This window comes from Lycium ferocissimum, chromosome 10 (assembly GCF_029784015.1).
Source record: "Lycium ferocissimum isolate CSIRO_LF1 chromosome 10, AGI_CSIRO_Lferr_CH_V1, whole genome shotgun sequence".
NCBI lineage: Eukaryota > Viridiplantae > Streptophyta > Magnoliopsida > Solanales > Solanaceae > Lycium > Lycium ferocissimum.
The window spans coordinates 10,766,828-10,791,472 of record NC_081351.1 but is presented as its reverse complement, the minus strand read 5'-3'; the positions used below and the strand labels follow the sequence as shown (position 1 = coordinate 10,791,472).

General features: G+C 38.0%; 1 protein-coding gene, 1 long non-coding RNA gene and 1 other non-coding gene across 3 annotated transcripts; 1 reads left to right on the top strand and 2 right to left on the bottom strand.

Annotated features, from left to right (window-relative positions):
- Positions 1 to 9,166: 9,166 nt before the first annotated feature.
- On the bottom strand, positions 9,167 to 9,574 carry LOC132034598 (uncharacterized). Its single transcript, XM_059424990.1, has one exon. It carries the CDS (start codon positions 9,572 to 9,574, stop codon positions 9,167 to 9,169), a length of 408 nt encoding a protein of 135 aa, XP_059280973.1.
- A 7,701-nt stretch (positions 9,575 to 17,275) lies between these two features.
- Positions 17,276 to 17,381, top strand: LOC132035662 (small nucleolar RNA R71). The gene has a single exon (XR_009409383.1). It is a non-coding gene; the product is annotated as a small nucleolar RNA R71 (small nucleolar RNA).
- A 4,131-nt stretch (positions 17,382 to 21,512) lies between these two features.
- On the bottom strand, positions 21,513 to 22,346 carry LOC132034775 (uncharacterized). The gene is made up of 2 exons (XR_009409152.1): positions 22,162 to 22,346; positions 21,513 to 21,870 (listed from the first exon to the last, which is right to left on the bottom strand). It is a non-coding gene; the product is annotated as an uncharacterized LOC132034775 (long non-coding RNA).
- Positions 22,347 to 24,645: the final 2,299 nt, after the last annotated feature.

Genomic DNA, 24,645 nt, shown 5'->3' with positions numbered 1-24,645 from the left:
GTCTCACATGGGCAAATTACACAGAGTTAGGCAGTTGACTCAAGTTTATAGGGTGACAAGAGATTCTCAAATAGTACTACAGGTAGAAATCAAGCAATTCTAGGCCAGGAGGAAACATTAGAAGCCAATTCATACAAGGTCATTCACAGTTCAGTTCATTTGAGACCTAAGTTATCTTAATGAGTCAACTAGGTGAGCTATGATTACAATCAAGTGTCACTTTAAATTATTTTTCTACTTCAGAGTACCATCATCTACATTTTTAGCAATCCAGGATTTGTAAGTTAAGTGACAATGCTAGTTTTACTTTTTTAATGACTTAAGCAGGTGAGTCAACTCATAGTAGCAAGATGTTCTCAAAGGTTCATTCACACACTCAGCAAAACACATACTCATTAAGTAAGGATATCCAGTTTACCAGGCAAGAATGAATCAGAGTCCACTTAGCTAAGCAAACAAACTATGATATGCGCAATGTGGCTATATATAAGGATATAAACACATAGTAACTTGGTAAAAAAATGCACAGAAGTCACAAAATTAAGCATCACCATTGTAGCTTCTCACAAGGACAACAAGTAAGGAAAGTCCAATGGCCTGATCACATGCCATCCTTCCTATTTCTACAAATTTTAGCTTAGAGACTTCCAAAATGGACTAAGACAGTAAAACAAATAGGTTTCTCTTCATTTTTGCCCTTAAAGTTATCCTAAAATTCGACTAGTTGACTAATCAGTAACGAGATGCCCTTATTCCATTTTAGATAAATTTCAACCTCAAACAAGCTTATAGAAATCAAATATCACAAACAGTAGCCAAAAACACCCCTTTTCCTTCTATTTTTCACTATTTTAAGACATCACTTTTTCAAAGAATATGATCCAACTAGTACTAAACAGGCTTCTTATTTTTTTAAAGAGTAGACTTAAACAAACTTCAAATTCTATAAAACAAGAACCTAGGCTAAAATGTGCACTTATCTCGTTGTTTAAACCATTTAGAACCTCGGACTACTAAGATAGCATTATAACACAACCAACATAGAATTTTCGGACTTAAGGAAACCAAACACAACTTTTAAAACCCAGATGACATTCAGTGGAACAGTGAACCATATTAAAAAGACAAGTATCATCCTTTAATTTTTAAACATCACATCTAGATTAGATTACCAAATAACTATAGAAATGACATCATAACAGCACAAAACAAGATATTTGGTCAAAAATCAACAACAGGAAAGCATTTTAGCAATACCTAACATACAAAGTATAGAAATGGCATATTTAAGCAATTAAATGGAATAGTAAGGTTGGAATAGGTTGTTACCTTTCTTGGGGGCAACCAAAAGATCAAAGGAGGGATTAGGAATTACAAATCAAGCACCAACAAAACAGAAATCCTCTGAGATTCATCCCTTAATCAAAATACTTTAGTGTAGTATATGTATATTTTTTTTAGAGATGAAAAAATAATTAGGTTTAGAACGGGTGAGAGAAAAATGAAAATAGAGGGGGGGGGGGGTAAAGTTTATTTTGTATAAACTTTTCCCCCTTCTTTTTAAATCATAAAGGCCCCCTGAAGTTTTTAAACTAGTCTAAAATAGACCCCATATACACCTTTTAAAACTTCGTACCCAATTTAAATTAACTATTAAATTTCGTAGAAAGCCGTATTTGTCTAGAAACCTATCGTAAACTTATTTTTTATAAAAACAAAATTTGGAATACGCAATTTGAAAATACAAGCTTTAATATAAACCCAATATTGGCATAGTTTCGGGTAATATTTAAAGGTGTGAAAAAACCGGTCAAAAGTAAACCGTAATTCATACGTCGTCTTAATTAATAATTTTCCCGAGTTAGACGGAACGGGATGTGTGTTATTTATTTTTTACTTACATTTATGAAAATAAATAACTCGTAATTCCTTCTAATTGTAAATTTTCACGAAATAATAATTAAACGTCAATTTTTCAATTTTCTCGGGATTTTTAAATTTTTAATTTTTTAAGCCATCCTTACTCTGTCTTGAACTCGGGAAATATGGAAATTAAAATATACGTTTTATGACGTGAAAATTAGGTGTCAACAGCAATCACACAATTAAAAGCTAATTTTGCATTAATGACCTTAATTAAACTTTGACTATGAATTTGGTTATTTCAATTAGGGCCAAAATTAAATTAATCAAACAATTTAAAAGCTAGTTCTGCAATAATGACCTCAATTGACTTGTACCTTGGAAATTTTCTTTCAACTAAGGCCAGAATTAAATAAGTTTTGATTATTTCAATTGTAGCGACCGTTAATCACATAAAAACCATTTTATAGAATTAACCATAATTCAACACTCAATTAATTATGAAAAATTCTAATAAATTAAATATTAAAAATTAAGAATTGAGGGGTAAAGTGATTAATTCATTTAATTAAACAAATTCCTTGAATTAAATGGAATAAAATACTTGCTAATTGATTTATGATAATTCAAACAATTAAATAAATAATTGTTTTAAATTATTTCCTTGGTTAAATTTATCAAATATATCACAATTGTTGTCAAAATATGTAAATTGATTTTCAGATGATTTATAATATTATAGAAACTATTTTGCTAAGTAAAACGGTAAAATATTATCTATATAATTTTATAAAATCATTTTGACTTCTAAAAAATATATAATTCACTTCGTTTAATATTCAAGGACTCTGAGTAATTAAAATAAATTATGCGACGTCAAAAATTAGGTGTCAACAACTGCCCCTTTTGGTGTTGTTGTGGATGGAGGCCTATCCCCGAGCAACGAAATTGACCGACTGACTGCTTCGTTTCACCTCTCATTTTTCATGCAATTTTTAAATATGTGGCCGGACCCTGATTTCTGAGTTTCCTATAAATCTCAGGCTTTATAAGAATTCAGGCCACTTGTAGTTCGACTCGATTGGAGCAAAACGGTGTCCCTTATACGGGAATGCCTTTGTGCGTGTACCAGTGTGTGTGTGACCGGTTGTGGAATAATAAAAACAACCAAAGCATATAAGAAAATAAACATTCTTGTGTGGTTGAGCAGTGAGGAGTGATCTTCCAAGTCCTGGCCGGAGAGCTTGACTCTCATGGGCACCCTATCTTAGCTGGCCTCATAAGAGAAAGTTCCACATTTGCTCTGCATCTGTCTGGATCTAATTTGATCAGCCTGCTTTATTTGGCGGCTGTAAATCTGCTTCCACCTGCTGAGTAACGTCAGTTGGTTTTGATGACGAATATTGCGGCCATTCGGCTGGATTTACATCGCTTGGATCTTTGGAGCGAATACTGCGGTCATCCGACCGGTTTTACATCACTTTACCTCTTAGAGCAAATATTGCGGTCACCTGACTGGATTTACATCGCTTTATCCCTTGGAGCGAATAATGCGTTCACCTTACCGGATTTATATCGCTTTACCATCTTGATTTTACCTGGTAGCTTGTATGAATGTCCCTCTCGGCAAATGTTTGGAAAAAAATGGCCTTCACGGCAGATGTTTGTATGAATGGCCCTCACGGAAGATGTTTGTATGAATGGCCCTCACGAAAGATGTTTGTATGAATGGCCCTCACAGCAGATGTTTGTATGAAATAGCCCTCACGATAGATATTTGTATGAATGGCCCTCACAGCAGATGTTTGTATGAAATGGCCCTCACGGCAGATGTTTTTATGAAATGGCCCTCACGGCAGCAGAAACGAAAATATGCAATGGCCTTCACAGTAAATAAGAATAAGTGATAGCCCTTACGGCAACAGAAAAGGAAATATGTAATGGCCCTCACGGCAACCAAAAAGGAAATAGGTAATGACCCTCATGACAAATAAGCAAAAGTGATGGCCCTAACGGCAGTAGAAAAGGAAATATGCAATGGCCCTCGTGGCAAATAAGAACAAGTGATGGCCTTCACAGCAACAGAAAAGGAAATATGCAATGGCCTTCACGGCAAATAAGTAAAAGTGATGGCTGTCACGGAAACAGAAAAGGAAATATGCAATGGCCCTTGCAAAAATAGGAAAAAGTGATGGCCCTCACGGCAAATGTGCAATGGCCCTCGCGGCAAATAATAAAAGTGATGGCCCACATTGTAATAGAAAGGAAATATGTAATGGACCTTACAGCAAAATAAGAAAAGGTGAATGCAGATGGCAGATATGGCCCATTCGGCTAAATCGTCTTTCTTTCATCCTTTACACCGGCTGTGTTCCTCATGGTCAAATATGTCGTGTTGTTTTACTACGACCCCTTCGATCGGATATTTTGCCATTATGGCCTTTTGTTCTTCTTGGGCCCTTATGGCTAGGTGTGTGCCCTTGTGGCTGGGTATTTGCCCTAGTGGCATTCAAATTCGTTTGTAGCCCTCGTGGCTAGATATTTTGCCCTTGTGGCATTCAGATCCTTTATAGCCCTCGTGGCTCGATGTTTGCCCTTGTGGCATTCAAATCTTTTTGTAGCCTTCGTGGCTAGATATTTTGCCATTGTGGCATTCAGATCCGTTGTAGCCCTCGTGGCTAGATAATTTTTTCTAAAAAAGCCTCGATCTCGGCGGCGATTGTTACACCTCGTAGCTTCGTATGTTGAGATTCGAGCTACCTTTCGGAGGTATGTGAGCTTATATGTGTTTAGCTTATGGTTATAAGGATTTAAGTTCATATAGTAAGCTATGAAAAGATTGAAGGGCAAGTGAATTAAGAAAATTAAATTTGCTCGGAACTTGAAAGAAAATATGAGGGGCAATTTTGGCCCAACTTAGAGAAAGAATATCTTTTAGTATATGAGAAGTTTTGAAGCAAAGTAAAAGCCTAAAATAAAGTTCGTCGAGTCTAGTTTTCAACGCAATAAACCGCTCATCGATACGACATCGGAGTAGAGAATTATGGACGTTGCAATTTAGGTGACGGAAAAGTAAACTGGGCTACGACAAGAACCGGTCAAGCTGTTGGTGCTGCTACAATACTGCTACGGGACCCCCTGAATTTGACCCACTATTTAAGGATCAAATCAGATCCCAAATGTCATTTTTCAGCCAAGAATTTTCCAAATATTTCCCAAATCTTCTAGAGAATTCTCCCAACTTCCGTCCACTAGATTTTAACGCAAATTAAGTGAAATCCCCAAATTTAAGTTCGGATAACACATAGCTGCGATTATAATATCGAATTGCGGGGAAACTTGGCTTGGATTCAAGGTGATAATCGAAGATGTTGCAATTCTAGCGGGTGAAAGGTATGAATCTTTCCTTATTAGTATTGATTTAAGCTTATCTACGGAGGAAAAGTTACTAAATGAGCGTATAATGAATTTATGGGTCGAGAAATTGGATAAAACATCGTGTGAGATGTTTATGGAATATTTTGGTGTTGATAATATTGTTGTTGATGTTGGTATTGTTGTTGTTGTTGTTGGTTGCTGAATTGAGATTTCGGGTTAGGCATATAAACAGGGGAGATGCTGCCCGAATTTCGGCAGATTCTAAAGGGATTTTAATTAAAGGCTTAAGACAAGTGTATGATGGTGAGCCTAATAATAGTATGAACGATTTTATATGAAGATTACAAGTCAGGAGATAAGTGGGAAGGTCAAGGACCAAGATTCCAGGTATGTTAAGGCTAAACCTTTCTTTCCTAAGGCATGATTCCTTTGTTGTGCACCTACACATGATATCTTCAATAACCTTGTTTCTAAAAGTACCAAAGCTTACAGTTCCCGACGTTCTTGTGATATCCTTGAGCTTGTTTCATGGCTATTGGTGTTATTCATTGATGTTGATCTCATCTTATGACTTTGTTCCTTCAAGGTGAGACGTGTTCATGATGACGGTTCTATAATAATAATCCAACGAGTTTAGGAAGGTGTCTTAAGGAATGTTTTGTGGGACATGAATAGAGTGCTAGTAGAGGATCCCTAATAAGGTATTTAATGTTCGAAGAGAGGTTCATGTTGTATCTTAGGATTTGGTTATAGTCTAGTCAAGTTGGAAGAAGTACTAATGGCCTAAGTTGTGCTTATAAGTCTTATGTGATTATGTAGACCCTACGGGTTAAGTAATGACCACGGGAAGTGCATAGAGATTACTTGTAGAAGTTTAGTTATGATGTTCATTATAATTACCACTGGTCTACGACCAGTTGGGCAGATGTATATATTTACCTTTGACCGGCTGCCTCGGGCGATTACTCGCGATCGATCGGGCAGTTATGCTCTACCGTCGGCCAATAATCGGACGGGCAGTTATTACCACCGGACTGCATCCGGTCAGGCAGTTACCACTGATCAGTTGGGCAATTAGTATAGGATGATTAGTAAGATAAAGGCACAGTATTGTACATAGATATGGTTAAGCATGCGAGAGTATAGAGAGACATGTATACATATATGGATCGGGTTACGCCGCAACATATGTTCGGATAATGTTTGATGATAAGTTAACGAGCCATGGTAGGGTATACGTACCTAGTAAAGATTACAAGAAGATGAAGAGGTATGTATATATGTGCTAGATTTCCATCGATAGTTCAGAAATGCCAGGTTGATTCTTATTCTTCTCATCTTTAGTATATAGGCTATTTTGTTGCACTTTTCGCCTTGCATACTCAGTACATTGCTCGTACTGACGTCCCTGCGTTTCATGCCCGCAGGTCTTGAGATACAGCTTGACGGATCTTTCAGTAAGGATACCAGCTCAGCAGGTAGAGTCATGGCGCTCCACTTGCTTCGGAGTTGCCTTGTGATTCAGCATGGCTGCATATACATTTGCATGGGTATGGCGAGGCCCTGTTCCGTCCACTTTATGTCATGTACTCTTGTAGAGGCTCGTAGACAGATATGCACAGTTAGATATCTTATAATTATCTCGACTTATACTATGTTGTATCATTATTAAGGATAGCCTTACCGGCACATGCACTCGAGATTAGTTTGAAGACGTAAGTATGTTATCTTTTGGGCTTGTGCCCCTATGGCTTATAGTACCTTGGTCTTATGTTGCCTTTCGAGATACAGAAAACGTGAGTTACAGTTTGGTTCGCTCGGTTCCTGTAGGGTGCCGGGTGCCAATCATGCCTTACCAAGGTCGGGGGTGTGACAGCGGTCTTGACCTTCTTTTGGTGAACCATTTACTACATATGAAACAAAGTTAGAAAAAAATCGTCCTTCCGACGTCCTGGGGACCTGCATAAAAAATGGGTTAGTTTTTTCCTATTTAAAGTTGATTTGGGTTGCCGGTGCTGTCGTCTCTTCGGCTTTCTGGACTCAAAACCTCTTCGGCCTGGTATCTAAAAGATGAATTTATTATGCAGAAAATCATTTTGTAAAAATTGAACACATAAATATTTATTTATAGGAAAATAAATGCATTGTTTTAAAAACTGTAAGGTTAATTGTCACGACATGTGCTTTAAAAATGAGGGAGATCCCTTCTTCGGTGACTTGGGACTCTATGCTTCATTGTGAGGAATTTTTGAGATCTCTCTCAAAAGTTCTGGCCCAGTTTCCAGCTTGGTCGGCGAACTTTCGTGCCGAAACGTCTAAGTTGTGGGAAATTTTGAGGTCCCCTCAAAATTTCTGCCTCGATTTGCAGTATTGAATAAGTGAGAAATTTTGAGATCTTCTCAAAATTTTTGAGATCTCAAAATTTCTGCCCCAGTTTCAAGCTCTGGATCGATTGACTTTGTAGCGGATTGATCGCATGAATTTTTTGAGATCTTCTCAAAAATTTTGCCCCAATTGGGCGTGTTGCAAACTCTGCATTCTTCGTGAGGTCCTATCTCTGAGGATCCCTAGGGGTTTCTTGGGTTTTTCTTTTGGTGCGACCGAGCTCAAAGAGCGCCTACGTATCCCACTATGGGGAAGTTAGGTCTTTGCGTAGCTCATATTACAACGTTGTTTTGCCTTTTTTTTTTTTCCTATCTATTACAAAATGATTACAAGCAAAATAAAATAGCTAATGCAAGTAAATAAACTAACGATTACAAGCAAAAGTACTATTACAAACTGAAAAACTTCGTCTTCATGCATAGTAGCGCTTGATTGCGTCTGAATTTATTGGTTTTGGCCACTCTTGTCCGTCCATTTCCGCTAGTACAAATGCTCCTCCGGAGAGTACTTTGCGGATTACATAGGGACCTTTCCAGTTGGGAGCGAATTTCCTTTTATATTTATCTTGGTGTGGAAAAATTCTCTTGAGCACCATTTGCCCAATTTGAAAAAGTTGAGTCCTGACTCGGTTGTTGAAGGCTCTTGCCATCCTTTGTCGGTATAGTTGACCATGGCATATGACAAACATCCTCTTTTCATCAATAAAGGCCAATTGCTCGTATTGAGCTCGAACCATTCTGCATTGTCCAGTTCTGCTTCTTGAATGATCCTTAAAGAAGGTATCTCGACTTCGGCAGGTATTACCGCCTCAGTACCATAGACCAACAAATAGGGTGTCGCCCCTGTTGAAGTTCTGGCAATTCTTTGTGCCAACCTTTATAGTTGTCTGTAATCTTTCTCAATATCCTTTTGATATTCTTGTTGGCTGCTTCTACGGCTCCATTTATTTGGGGCAAGCATGCTGTTGAGTTTTGGTAAGTGATCTTGAATTGCTCACAGATGTCCTTTATCAAATGCTTACTCATATTTTCTCCATTATTAGTGATGATGGACTCAGGTATACCGAATCGGCATATGATGTTGTTTCGTACAAAGTCGGCCACTACTTTCTTCATCACTGACTTGTGTGATGTTGCTTCCACTCATTTGATGAAGTAATAAATGGAGACTAAAATGAATCGATGCCCATTTAAAGTGGCAGGTTCGATGGCTCCAATGACATCCATACCGCAAGCAACAAAGAGCCATGATGAACTTATAGCACTAGGCTCACTTGGAGGAACTTTGATTAGATCGCCATGGATTTGACACTGACGGCATCTTTGCACGTATTTGTAGCAATCACTTTCCATTATCATCCGATAGTATCCGTCTTGGAGAATCTTCTTGGCCAGTTCAAATCCATTCATATGGGGCCTACAGGTCCCAGCATGCACTTCTTTTAGAAGTTTAATGGCCTCACCGGTATCTACATATCGGAGTAAACCCAAATCTGGCGTCCGTTTGTAAAACACTTCTTTGTTCAGAAAGAAACTAATTGTCATTCTTCTGATGGTTTTTTTTTTCCACTTGTGATGCCTTCGGGGTATTCCCATTCTTCCAGGTACACTTTGATGTCATTATACCATGGCTTGCCATCTGGCTCTGCTTTCACATGGCAATAGTAGGCATGTCCTTCTTTCAAACTTATCCTCAGCGGGTCAATGTGACTTCTTTTGGGATGTTGGATCATTGATGCTATTGTGGCCAACACATCAGCAAACTCGTTCTGAGCTCTTAGAGTGTATCTGAACTCATTCTTCCTAAATTTCTTGCACAGCCTTTGTGCCAAGTTTACATATAGGGGGATCTTATCATTTTTGGTGGCCCATTCGCCTTGCACTTGATGAATTAACAGGTTGAAATCTCCGATGACTACTAATTCATCAATATTCATATCTAGAGCCATTCTGAGGCCTAGAATGTAGGCTTTATATTCAGCTATAATGTCGGGACAACGGAATTTGAGCTTCGCGGCCATTGGGTTATGTTTCCCATTTTCTTATATTAAAACCGCTCCAATTCCGGACCTTTTGTAGTTGACTGCACCATCGAAGAATAATCTCCAATCTGTGTATGGCTCTATTGCCTCTTCCTCTACGGTCAAGACCCCTTCGTCTGGGAAATGAGTGCATAGAGGTTCAAGATCTTCGTCCATAGGACTTTCAGCTAGCAGGTCGGCTAAGGCTTGTCCTTTAACGGCCTTTTGTGCTATGTATACAATGTTCAATTCGCTCAACAGTATTTTCCACTTGGCCAACTTCCTTATGGGCATAGGCTGACGGAAAATATGCCAGTTTCAATAACAAAAACCTCTCAGAAAAAGAACTCTAGCAAAGAAAAGTCAGGGGGGAGGAGGGGGGGGTCTTTCCTAAACACATATTTACAATACCTTAAAAGTCCAAAAATTAGCATGCCACAAAAAGGACGCATCATCCTCCTCCTCCTCAGACCCCAACAGATCCATCAACGGAATGATACTCGGCAAAGTGGCACGTGGTGCTGGAACTAATGCGGTTGATCTATCTTGCGCTCTAAGCGCCTCAAGCTCCTTCCTCAGACTCTCCAACTCACTCCTCAAAGAAACAGACTCCCCACCGGGTGTGGTATGCTCTCTCGTCACCAATCTAGACTCAAAGCTATCTAGTCTAGCCTGAAATACCTCGTGCTTCTTCTGGAACTCTGCATGGATCTCTGTAGTGGCCTTTGTAATCAATGTCTCCACTATCTTCACCACCTTTGGTTTGAACTGTTGCAGGATTTTCCCTACTTGTCTTCCAGCCTTTACTGCTTTGAATGCAATCTGACTATAGTTATCATGGCTAAAATGTAGCAGCGTCAAATCTGGATCTACAAGCTCAGCGGATGCAGCAGCTGTGGTAGACTTTGAGGGAGGACCCTGTGTGGCAGCTGTACCACGGGCTGTCTCGCTGTGGGGGCCGGTGGGTCAACCGTCTCAGTTTCACCCTCAGTACTTACGACAACCCTCTCCGAAACACTAGTAGTAGTAGCTACAGGCTCAGTTGTCGTATCATCAAAATCGAGCTCTATCAGATCAGTCCCAGCAGCATGGCTCGGACTCAACTCTAACTGAGCGTCGTCGTCATCACCGGACTGATTTGCCTCCTTTTCTTTCTTGCTCGGAACCTTATTCTTCCTCCAATCTCCCACATGGACAGCTTTTTTTGTGTTGTCCCATTTCGGAAGCTGAAATATTCTCGCCCTTCTACACAACTCGGTGATAAGGCACGGGAATACCATGGTTTGCTTAGGCTTGTGTGCCCTCACATACAGCTTCTCAACAATCAGCTCTCCAACATCCATCGGCTATTTCGACATAAATGAGGCAATAGTGACTGCTTGAGTAGTTGTAAGGATGTTGTCCGCCTGGGTCGGAATGATCCTGTACCTAAGCAACGTCCACCAAAACTTGGCTTTCGTCGTCAAACAGCTTTTCGTAATCCTCACTTTCCCATCAGCGGTCCACTTTTGCTTATGTGGCTGGGATGCAATAATGGCTACAGTCCATTCCCTCACAGATTTGTTGTCTTTCCTATCCCTCTTGTCTAAGTACAGGCTCAGATCGGTAGGTCCCACATAATCATTGCCAAATAGAACTCTGTTGATGGCTTTGGGTGAAATATCAACACGGGAGTTCCGGATTGTCACATTCTCCAATATATTTGATGCCAAGCGCGACTCGGCTTCTTCATAGACATCAACACAACCCCATATGCCGCATAGAATTCCCTCACGACGTGCGGACAATACTCCCTTGGCTCATGAGTGAAGGCATCCAAGTGATACATCCTGACGGTCTCGTCAAGCTATGGATATGCCGAAACACCCTCAAAAAACAACCGCCGCTCCTCAAATATGCTCCTCTGCGGCTTGCCCCCATTTTCTGTCCCGGCCATCCATTGGTCATATAACTCTTTTGAACCTTTGACCGAGAACCTGAGTGTTTCTTCCTCTAGCCATTTGGTCCGGATGGCTAATTTTTGACCCTCTGGTGGTGTATCATCATCCGGAGCTTAGCTAGCACTTGGCTCCTTTAAGCCACTTTCTCGCTCAGTCGCCCCCCTGCTTACTACTTCCGTGTCAGAATCCCCCTCTTCAGACTGGGAGGCTTCCAATGCGGACTTGGATGGTGTCATGTTTGGGGGCATGGATGTGCCTTGTGCGGGGGCCCTCGGACCTTTGGTGGGCGTATAACCTCTCTGTACTCAGACCCTAAGTTTTCCCCTTCAAAATTTGAGGGTTCATCTCTCAAATTAAAATCCAAGCTCACTTTTTTTCCTTTGCCCTTGCGTTGGGTCCCCGCTTTCTTTGTTGCATTTCTTTTCTGACCCATCCCTGTAATGATAAATACTAGATAACAACCTTGAAGAACTCTAAGAGAAAACTCAGCAAGAGCAGTTCAAATTCAGAGCAGAGAGATTAGGGTTTTTTGCTTGGTGGAGATGATGTATTGGCTAGTGAGTAGTGGTGTATTTACTAAGATGGAGGGTGGAAGATGGTGGATTTGGTAGCGGAAGATCATGGGTTTTGTGAGTTAAGAGTGGAAGATGATGGGTTTGGACGTTTGAAGTAGTGGGAAGGTGTTAAAAGAGGCCGTATATATTCTTTCTACCCGTTAAATTAAGTGACTGCCCACTTTCTTTCTAAACATGGTCCGTAAAGTGATACACGGCCCGTATTTAACAATGTTTCTTTGGACAGTGCATTGTGTTGTAACATGAAGGATTACGACCAGGTTTACAGGCCGTATTTTGAAATACGATCCGTATTCCATGATCGTAATTTTTCATGTTACACTACAGTGCTACTGTTTTGTGACATTGTTAAATACGCCTTTTTTTACGCCCCGTATTGTAAAATACGGTCCGTAAATCCAAGGCGTATTTTGCAATGTTGCAAAACAGTATCTGATGCTTTAACTTGCCTGTTATCCATCAAAGTTTTCTGCAATATAGTACTGCACCAACACAAACATTACCCTATATGCTTCCAGAACAATAAATAAATAAATAAATAAATAAATAAACATTACAATTAGGTTGCTTCCCAAGAAGCGCTTGATTCAACATCGCAGCACGACGGTGGTACCAATCGGAGTCTTGAAAGCAGTCCGGTATGCCCATAGAGCATCATCGAACTTGCGGGCCCAATCAGTCCTATTTGCATTCACCTTTTTAGCTAGAATACTCTCGATCTCCCGATTGGATACTTCAACTTGCCCACTTGTCTGAGGATGATAAGGTGTTGCCACCCTATGTATTACGCCATATTTCTCCATCAACCTCGCGAAAGCTCTATTGCAAAAGTGAGAACCACCATCACTGATTATAGCCCTTGGAGTACCAAATCGAGTAAATATGTTCTTCTTGAGGAACCCCATGACACTCTTGACCTCATTGTTAGGTAAAGCCACCGCTTCTATCCATTTCGACACATAGTACATAGCAACCAAGATATATTTCATGCCACCAAAACTCACAAAGGGTCCCATAAAGTCAATCCCCCAGACATCGAACACTTCTATCTCCATCACAAAATTCATAGGCATTTCTTGCCTTCTGCCATATGCCCTTGCCTCTGACATTGATCACAAGACCGCACCAATAAATTTGCATCATGAAAGATAGTGGGCTAGTAATAACCGCATTCAAGAACCTTAGCAGCAATCCCGTTACCACTATGATGACCCCCAACAGGAGAATCATGACATGCCATTAGAATCGCCATCACTTCACTTTCGGGAACACAATGCCGAATGATGTTATCAGTGTATGTTCTAAACAAGCAAGGCTCGTCCCAATAGTATTGACGAGAGTCCCACAAGAACTTCTTCTTTGGTATGCTTTGATCTCCTCTAGAACTATGCCTATCACCAAATAATTGGCAATGTCTGCATACCATGGTGCCACCTCCATTGACACTGCCAACACCCTCTCATCTGGAAATGCATCATCGATATCTAGCTCATCCGAAGGTCTGCTTGCCGAGAGATGGTCGGCAACCTCATTCTCAGTTCCTTTGCGGTCTTTCAGCTCAAAGTCAAACTCTTACAGCAAGAGCACCCATCGGATCAATCGCGGCTTACCTTCTTTTTCGCCATCAGGTATCTCAATGCAGCATGATTAGTGTATGCCCCGACTTTGGACCCCAACAGATAGGCCCGAAACTTCTCAAAAGTAAAAACTATTGCAAGCAGCTCTTGCTCCGTCACTGTGTAATTCATCTGAGCAGCATTCAATGTTCTGTTTGCATAATGGATAGGGTGCATTTATTGTGCCTCTGGCCAAGCACAACACCTATCGCGAAACTACTAGCATCACACATCAATTCAAAAGGGAAGGACCAATCAGGAGTAACAATAATAGGAGCAGTAGTGAGACGCTCTTTTAATTCATCAAACACCTTTCGGTACTTGTCATCAAACATAAACTTAACCTCTTTTTCAAAAAGCTTGCACACCGCGTTAGCAATCTTGGAGAAATCTTTGATGAAGCGCCTGTAGAACCCAATATGTCCCAAGAAACTTAGGACACCTTTGACTGAGATAGGTGGAGGAAGTTTTGCAATCACATCTACCTTCGCTTGATCGACCTCAATTCCCTTTTCAGAGATTTTGTGATCGAGGATGATCCCTTCCTTCACCATAAAGTAGCATTTCTTCTAATTTAACACGAGGTTTGTCTCCTCACATCTTTTCAAGACTAACTCGGATAGCCAAGACAATCATCAAACGAATCGCCCACAATAGAGAAATCATCCATGAATACTTCCAAGAAGTCTTCTACCATGTCAAAAAAGATCGACATCATGCACCTCTGAAAAGTGGCTAGTGCATTACACAATCTAAAAGGTATTCGGCTGAACGCAAACGTCCCATAAGGACAAGCAAAAGTCGTCTTCTCTTGATCTTCTAAGGTAATGTTGATCTGATTGTAGCCAGAGTATCCATCTAAGAAGCAATAGTAAGACCTCCCAGCCAGCCTATCCAGCATCTGATCTATGAATGGCATGGGAAAGTGGTCTTTACAAGTGGCAGTATTCAGCTTCCTATAGTCCATGCACACACGCCATCCAGTAACTGTACGAGTGGGAATCAGCTCATTCTTTGCATTAGGCACCACAGTGATACCTCCTTTCTTGGGAACACATTGAACAGGACTCACCCACTTGCTGTCTGCAATCGGATACACTACCCCCACATCTAACCACTTTATTATCTCATTTTTCACGACTTCTTGCATGTTCTCATTCAATCTCCTTTTATACTCCACCCTCGGCTTGCTATCCTCCTCCAACTGAATTTTATGTTCACAGATCCCAGAAGGAATTCCCCGAATATCTGCTATTGTCCAACCAATGGCACGCCTATATTCACGTAATACCTCCAAAAGTCACTCAATCTGCTCCTCAGTCAGTAGGGCTGAAGCAATCACTGGCAATGTATTGTTCGGACCAAGGAACTCGTACTTCAAGTGTGATGGGAGCTGCTTAAGCTCCAACTTCGGTGGTTCAATGATCGCTTTCTTTTGGAGAAGTTGTTCTATTTTCCATATCAAGATTCAGCTTCTTTCGGTGGTAAGAATATGAACCCAGCCCGACAAGCGAATTAACCGTCTCCACATAACCCTCTATGTCTTCAGCATCAAAGTTTACAAGAATACCAGCCAGAGCTTCACCCAAACTTTCTTCTTCCATCTTGAACTCCACCACTTCATCAACAACATCAAAAGAATCAATCACAGAAATGCTCGCATAAGCGCTTGATAACTTCATCCCCTTGCTTTCCTGAAAAGTAACTTCCTCATCATTTACTCGGAACTGGATTTCATTCTTCTCTGAATCCATCAGAGCTCTACCCATAGCCAGGAAAGGTCTCCCTAGAATAATAGGAATGTCCCGATCAACAGCACAGTCAAGAATCACAAAATCTGCAGGCAACATGAATTTACCAACCCACACAAGAACATCATCAACCACGCCAACAGGCCTCTTAATAGATCTATCAGCCATCTGTAACCTCATAGTAGTCGGCCTTGGCATCCCCAAACCTGATTGCTTATATATAGCAAGTGGCATCAAATTAATACTCGCCCCATTATCACACAAAGCTCAAGCAAAATCATGGTGCCCAACAGAACAAGGAATGGTGAACGCCCCATGATCGCCCTTTTACGAACAAATTAGTTGTTGAAATGATGAAACTCACGGTGTGAGTCAAACTCATAGTTTCGTGTTGCACCGTTTTCTTCTTGGTCAGCAGGTCCTTCAAATATTTAGTAAAACCAGGCATCTCCTTTACAGCTTCAAAGAAGGAAAAATTCAGAGACAATTGCTTCAGCTGATCATAAATTTTTTCAAACTTAGCATTTTTCTTCTTTTTCACCAACCTCTGAGGAAAGGGAGGTTTAGATTTGAAAAGCTGAGTCAAAGGGCAGAGAGCCCCTTCTATAGTTTGCTTGCTTTGGTCATCAGCCTCCTTCAAAATCTCTGGACTATCAGCAACCTTCTTGTCAGTAGGATTCTTATCAATAATAGTTGGTGCTTCAGAATGCACCTCTTCATCTTCATCAATAGGCTCGAGCTCAACAACCTTCTTTTCAGCACCTTGGAGTATTTTACCACTTCGAGTACTAATAGCAAACAACTGGTCTACACCGCCTCCCCCATTCTTTGGATTTGGAATAGTGTCACTAGGAAGTCCTCCCTTTTTTAGGAGGGCGCTGCTCTCTAGAAATATCACGCATCTGTGACTCGAGCTTCTGAATAGCTGTTGTATGGGAACCCACTGTCTCTGGTAGCCCAGATAATGTTCTTTTAGACTTAGATTGATTTGCCAGAACCTTCTCAAGTATTGCTTCAACCCTCGAACTACCTTGCTCTGCTAATTGCCCCTTCGGTGGTAGATAAGGATTGGAAATCTTGTTCCAAAATTGTTCTTTGTTGTTGTAGCTCTCTTGGTTCAGACCACCATAAGTATTATTGTAGTTCCCTGAGTTGTTGTTGGTATAAGCACATTGACCCTGCTGAGATCTCCATTAATTCTGATTCTGGTAACCACCTTGATAGTTCTGCCTTTGATAACCCCCTTGAGAATTGTTCACATTGTTTGCATCTTCAACCTGCCCAGGTGGTCCCTCATGGAATGGACCCTCTTGAACCTGGTACATCGCTTTCGGCATACCTCACTCATCTTCACAAACATTTACGTTCTTGATCTGGAATAGACCCTCTTGAACCTGGTACATCCCTTTCGGCATACCTCACTCATCTTCGCAAACATTTACCTTCTTGATCTGTGTATCATCAAGCTTCTTAGTTAGCAAGGAAATATTTGTTGCAAGCTCTCGGCCAATGTTTCGGGGTATCTTGACTCTCCTTCACCATATTCTGGATCATGACACTACCACAAGGCACAATATCAGCATTGTTTGAGTGCCAAGCCTGATTGTGCGTAGTCAGCCTTTCAAGTATGTTGGTCACTCATCGATAAGATTTATTCATGAAACAACCATCAGCTGCATTGTTTGCAATTGATTGTGTCACTGGATCCAGCCCTCGATAGAACTTCTATATTTATATGTTCTCCAAAAAATCCTGATTTGGAATTTTCTGCAAACACTCCTTGAATCTCTCCCAAGCTTCATATAACTGTTCCCCTGGTCGCTACTTAAATTCGTAGATCTTGTCACGAATCTCAGCTTTCTTGCTACGAGGGTACCATTTCTTGAGAAAGACTGCTACCATCTCTGCCCATGTAATAATAGAATTCTGGGGCAGCTTCTCGAACCATGCTCTTGCATCTCCAGCTAAGGAATATTTAAACAGCCTCAGCCGAATAGCATCCTGTGAAACGTTATTTTGGATGTGATTACTATACACATCCACAAAATTCTGCAAATGACGTTGAGGGTCATTCTCGGTAGAGTTCCGAAAGTAGCCCTCAAGCTTCAACAACTGGTATAGAGAGGAGTCAATTGTGATACTTGCAGCTCCAACTCGAGGATGAACAATAGCAGAAGCATAGTCCTCCTCAGGAATAAGATCAGCAAAAACATTCTCGTCATCTGACTCATTTGCCTGATTATTCAATCGATTCCCCTGGTTACTAGCACGTTGGTTTTGCTGATTCTGATTCATGTTCAGTTGATTTACAAGGAATAGCAAACAAGGTGCGATGGAATAAGCAAAAGACTTCAATTAAAGCAAACACTATTTAGTAATTTCAAAAACCGTATTCCTCGGCAACGGCGCCAAAATTTGACACGCTCAAATTACACCTTTAATTAGCGTAAAGCGGACGATGTCAAATATAGTAACCCAACTAGGTTGGGATCAAATCCCACAGGGAATATGGTGTGAAAAATTTACTTAACTCGTAGAATGCTTAATTTAGGTCTAATGTCTTAATCCGATGATTGTTGTAAAAGTTGGTTGTTCATGACTAATAGCTAACTAATTGCTTTGGATTGTAGTTTATGGTAAAAGAAATCAAGGTTGTGTCCCCTTTAGATAAGGTGTATGATCATGAGTATTGATCTTGATATACTTCTAATGGATCATTACAAGAATGCACTTAACCTCTATATGAATCTCTACTATTTCCCAATAAATAAAGATTATTTCTTTCTATGATTTTCCCAAATATAAGAAATTGAATATTGAAGAATGGTTAATTGTCCCAAGTAAATTCTTCTTATTCCTAAGTGAATTTATTAAACAAAGTTTAAAGCTTTGAGTTCTTGTTATTTATTCTTACCAAACCCTAATTGTTTTCCCAAACAAATCAAGATCTCAGGCTTTAATCAATGTTTGCAATCATTAATTATGAATGAAAAATGAAGAATAAATAAACCCTAATAATCCATTATGTGTATATCAATCACAAAATCCAATCACAAAACACTCATCATTGGGTTCACAACCCTATTAAGAGAATTCAGCTACTCATGACCAAGAACAAGAAACAAGAAAGTAAAGAATTCATAATTGCTTACTTTGGATGAAAAGAGGAATTGATAATGCTTGAATTGATGTTTTTGAATTTCCAAAGTAAAGAGAGTATTTAATGTTCTAAGCCAAAGTAAGAAAAGAATCGCCGATATGAAATAAAACCCTACATGGACTATTTATAGGTTTTGAAACGTAAAAGTTATAGATTTACACTTTGGTCCCCGACGACATAAAATACGGTTCGTATTTCACATTACGGACCGTAAACTGGTTTACGCTTGCTTCTCCTTCACGAACTGGGCAACTGCAGCAACATGGATTTACTGACAGTCTTTTGATTTACGGTGCGTCATTTGCCTGGGAGTCTTTCAACTTCTAAAATTCCAACATTCTGCCAAGTCTCTATATGCTAAGTACGCTTTGAAATACGGACTGTAAAGTGGAATACGGTCCATAAAAGTTGTTCATATTCTCAGCATGACTTTCGGGTTTTGCTTATCTTTAAATACGCCCAAGGAATACGGCCCTTATTGTGAAATACGGCCAGTATTTTGTCATCAAGGCCAATTTCTACACTTCAATAGTTTTCAACCCAAAATTGCTCCATTTCCTGAAAAACACTAAAAACACATTAAATTGCCACTAACTTTCTTAAAAACAAGTAAAACTTCTCGTAAAAAGGCCTTGGATGTGCCATAATTTCCCAGCACATCAAATAACAAGTGTTGGAAGCAACATGAGGCAAAATGAAGCAAATACAAGCCAAATTGGACCAAAACACCACTCGCGAGTCGCGTGTACGCATGAGTCGCGAGTACTGCGACAGAAATCATGACGAGAGATATTGAAGGCGAAGATAGTGGTACAACACACGCGAGCACTACATATGAGTCGCATGTGGTGCATGCGAGCCGCACTTGCTACAGCATATACTGCACCATAGCTTCTTGCATATGCACAGCCTGCGATGTTTTTGTTGCAATCTGCGACTAGCAGGTTGCACATGCGACACCAGATGCGATTAGCACCAGACGCGCAGGGGTATTTTTGTCCAGAAATTGTTCCCGTTTTGGCAAGTCTATAAATAGAATTCTAGAGTTTTGGATTCATTGTTCTACATTTTCTGAAGTTGTCTTTTTGTGGAACTTATTTATTAGTGGTGGTTGAAGCTTTTAAGAGATTCCCTACTTTTGTCATCTTCTCCATTCAATACTTTTGTAAGCTTTATGAATATTCTTTATGCTATTACTTTACTTTTAATGAATATTTGTGGCTAAACTCATTAGCTAAGGTTGTGGGACCAAATGTGTTAGTTATGTGCTTGAGTTTCATATTCATACTCCATTTATATGTCAAAAGTGTCTTCTATTAATTCTTCAATTTTTGATGTCTTGTGATGGTGTACAACATTACTTGTGCCTTAATACCATTACTTTACTTGGAAAAGAAAGTAGAGGTTAGGAAAAGAGTTCATAGCAACAATTTGGGGCATAACCCTCATCTAATAGCTTGAGCTAGGAATAGAAAAGCTAGTTGAGACTAAATGGGTGTTCTCATATAAAACATTCTAAGGCTTGGAAAAGCTTAGAATGAAATTTGCTAATTTGGTTGAAAAACATTTGGCAAGAATTAAGCGACCCTTGGTCTACCACAATTATGCATATGAATGAGTTGAAGTGATACCCAAGTGCATTACTTTCCATTGGAACCACAACTATAGTTCGACTTCCAAATAGTTAAATCTCATATTAACAAAGCGTAGACGCAATGGTCAAAGACCAAAATCAAACATTCTTATACTCCCCTTCCCTCGAAATATAGATTAAGAGTCAAGCGTTACACTCAATAAGTATATTTCTTCATTGTATTCTCTGTGAGATTCGACCCCAACCTCGTTGGGTTCTATATTTGACAATGACTGCTTACTCCTACTATTAAAGGTGTAATTTAGGCATATCAGTATACACTATCCTCCCTAAACCCCACTTGTGACATTACACTGGTATATTGTTGCAAATAATCTAATTCCAAAAAGAGCATTTTTTTGAGGAATTAATTAAATCCCCAAAAGGAGCCCTTGATAGCTATATTATCAATTGAAAAGGGATTTGTTAGAACAAATGAATTATAAAATAGTAGTTGATGACTTCAAATAAAGGTAGAAAGTAGACTTTAAATAAAAATATATATGACGATCTTTCCTTTCTTTAAGACAAAATAAGGGTCTCTCTGTGAGGTTTGGCTTTAGGCCCCTGATCTTGTTGAGCCAGCCCTGATTACCCTTTGAGAAAGAAACTTTCTTGAAGTGTTAATTGGCAAGCATTCGTTTTTCAAGTCTATTTTAATTGTTATTGCAAGTGAATATGCATCAAGCGCGCACAATTGTTTTAATACAGATAGGGCAGAATTTTATACCATAGAAATCAATCAAAATATACAAATTTATTTAAAGGAAGATTTTAAGAAAATATTTGAATCCATTATAAGAAACAGATTAAAACAAAATTTATTAGATTACTTAACTTGTCAGATCTTCAATTAATCATAAGATTACACGCACTATAACAAAGTTGCCAACTATAACGTTATACTCCCTTTTATCGCTTCATCACGACGGATTTAACAAATCAATAATAATATATAATAGTTAAATCAACCTATAAATAATTCAAGTAAATTGATATTTTGAAAAATCTCAATCTCACAACTCAAAGATTAAAAAGAAAAAGAAGAGAAATTCGTAACTGAGCTCCAACAAAGGCAAAATAATTTTCAGAACGTAATAAAAAAAAAAAAAATGTGCGCACACAAATACAATCTTCTGTAAAATTTCAAAAATTAAATGGGATAAAAAAAGTAGGCACCATAACTTAAAACTAATACTCATTAAAATATTTATGAAGAAGAATGTGAAATAGTGCCAAAATAATTTTGCAATTGTTACTTTTATGAGATGAGGAGAATTATTTACCTGGATCAATGAATCTATCAAAATTTTAGCAAGATGCAAGAACACCAATGGCAAATATCTATTCTTAATAACAAAATTTTAAATCATGTAATAATAGATTTTCTTTCTTTACAAAATATGAGCAACCTGACTTGTCATATCAATTAGCAACTAATAATTACAAAACATAAGCAAAAATAATATTAAATTAATGAGATCATCAATTGTTATGAATTAGAAGGCCTAACCAATTTCCTGTGATGGAATGCAACAGTCCAAATAATCTGTAGAAAATTGTAAGTAAGTCAATTTCAAATTATTAATTGTATATGAAACATTATAGACAAAAATTACAACTAAGAATTTTTCAATCAATTTCTTGTGATGGAATGTGACAATCCAAATAATCTGTACAAAATTATAAACAAGTCAATTTCAAATTATTAATTGTAGATGAGACATTATAAACAAAAATTACAACTGAAAACTTTTCAATTAGCAATTGTCTATCAAGAATACACAGTCGTTTATTATTGTATAACTTCAAGAACATATTAAAATTTTAGAAAGCTTACCCCAAATCACAAGCAAACTTATTTCTACAATCATAGACACGATCGAAATTTCATGGTAAAGAATAAAGAGTGAAGAAGTCAGTATAAGAGCTTTGCTAGATAAAACAAATTTGTCTTACCCTTCATCTTATGAAAGCAATGAAATCTCACAGATAATAAGAAAGCAACAATAAATTTACAGGAAAACAATCTCTCAAAAGAATTGAGCTATAATTGAAAATTTAAATAATATTAATTGGTAAAAGAATTCTAAACCTAAACCTAATTTTCCCCACTACGGTAATTTTAATAGAATGCTCTAAACCTAAATAAAGAGAATATACTGTTTATTTTACGTAATTACGTTATTTATACACAAATCATCATACCTAAATAAATTACAATTCAAATTCAATATGATGACGATTTTATCCAAAAAAGGACACGACTGAAACACAAACAAAAAGGAGGACTCCTATAAGATTTTTACTTCCTTTCCACTTTAGGATTTACTAATATAAAATTTAATTGATTTTGAAGTCCTAAATATTAGAAAAATAATTAAATATCTACTCCTACATAAATATTAGACAAATACTAAATGACAATTTTGTTTATTGTAGAATTTTTTAATGAAGGACAAAAAGTTCAATCAACATTTCTAAGGCCCTTCGTGCTTTTAATATAGTACTAGTCTCTATAAATGTGCAGTTGCACGTTATCCCCAATCAATCTCAATCATAGTAAAGAATATTCGACAATATATTTGTAATTTTATATATTTTTAGTTTATGAGTTACAAAAATATTACTATAATATATGATTCTATCTACTTAATACTTCTTTAAAATTGATGTTTTCGATATTTTTTTCCTTTTCCCCATAAAGAAAACATGTTACGACTAAGATAATCCAATATTATAGATTAAGTGACCATATGTTTATTTATTATCACTTACAGATACAAAAGTATTGAAAATCATCACTAAACAAAATTAATATCAATCAGTTTTAAGAATATTAGTGATTAATTTTTTTAAAAATTTCAGTTGATCACAAAAATAAAATATAATAATATTTTCTATTAAGAAAAATCGAGTACATACATAAAAAAAAAAAAAAAAAAAAAAATTGCATCCAAACAATCAATAAATAAGTATATATCAATTCACCAATCTGCACCCCATGCTTCCGACTTGCAAACGATAATCAATTGATTTTAGGATAGCTATTCCTGTTTTTCTCATCCTCCTATTTTTTTTTAAGCATATCCGTATTGGTTTTCCCAAAACTATCCTAACTGATGGTCATTCAACGATGAGTTTATTACAAAAAAAAGTCACTTTTTTATTTTTTTTATTTTTATATAAAAGTCATCCTACTTAAAGCTTATCACACAAAAAAGTACTTTTTCATTTTTTGTTTTGTAAAAGTCATATGACTTAAAGTTTATCACAAAAATAACATTTTTTTTTTGTTACGTAAAAATCATCCAACTTAAAATTTATCATACAAAATTACTTTTCTATCTTTTATTACGTAAATGTCATCCAACACCTCTTTTGTTTATTTAAGCATATGTGTATATTTCTTAGAGAAAAGGGAGGACAGAGGGACCAGCTCCTTCATTCTCATCCCAAAAAACCGGTTAGTGCTTACAATATTTGCCTTAATCTTGGTTTTACTTTAAAACGACGGAGAGAATTTTGGGTTTTGTATTGGGGAGGTTATGAAATCTTTCACTTTGACAGGACTTGGTTTATGAAAGACACACAATTGAAAAATACTTTATTCAAATAATAAAGAACTTTTGCAAGTCATTTGTAGATGTAAATTCATTGTAAGTGGACATTCGCTGTAGCAAAATATTCCTTTCTTTACTAAAAGTATTTGGTTAATGTAGATTCTAATTTCTAAATGACATTCACAAGGGTGCATTTGGATATGGTACTGAATCTTTTCTAAAAGTGTATACCTCATTTTCAGTGTGATTGCTTTAGGCTACATTCATGTGAAGTTAAGAGATTTTTTTCAAAGTCTGTTGCAATTATCTAAATGTTACGTCTGTCACTGTTACCATTATTTTAAACATAGATTCATAGATAAGGATTATTAGTATATTATTTTCTACCTGGAAGTTTATCTAGAAAATGATTCCGTATCAATATGATTAGGATATGCCATTTCAGTACTTCGTGTATATACTTGTGTGCATTTATGTAATCGTGCGATTAACAATTGTCACAACGTCATACTTATAAGATGGCGTATTTTTTTCACTAACCAATTTCTTTGCGAGAGATGCTTCTATCCATGGAGTCTATTAAAAGAGCTAGATATCCAAAGAAATCAAAGTAGTCTTGGCACGCGGTCAAGTACAACGAGTGATCAAGAGGATTTGTCGCCCTAAGTAGAAACCCAGGTAAGTCGGGAAATGATGAGAAAGGCTGGCTATAGCTGACTTCTTGTATGAAGCGCACATATAGCCTTTTATAAAAATAAAGC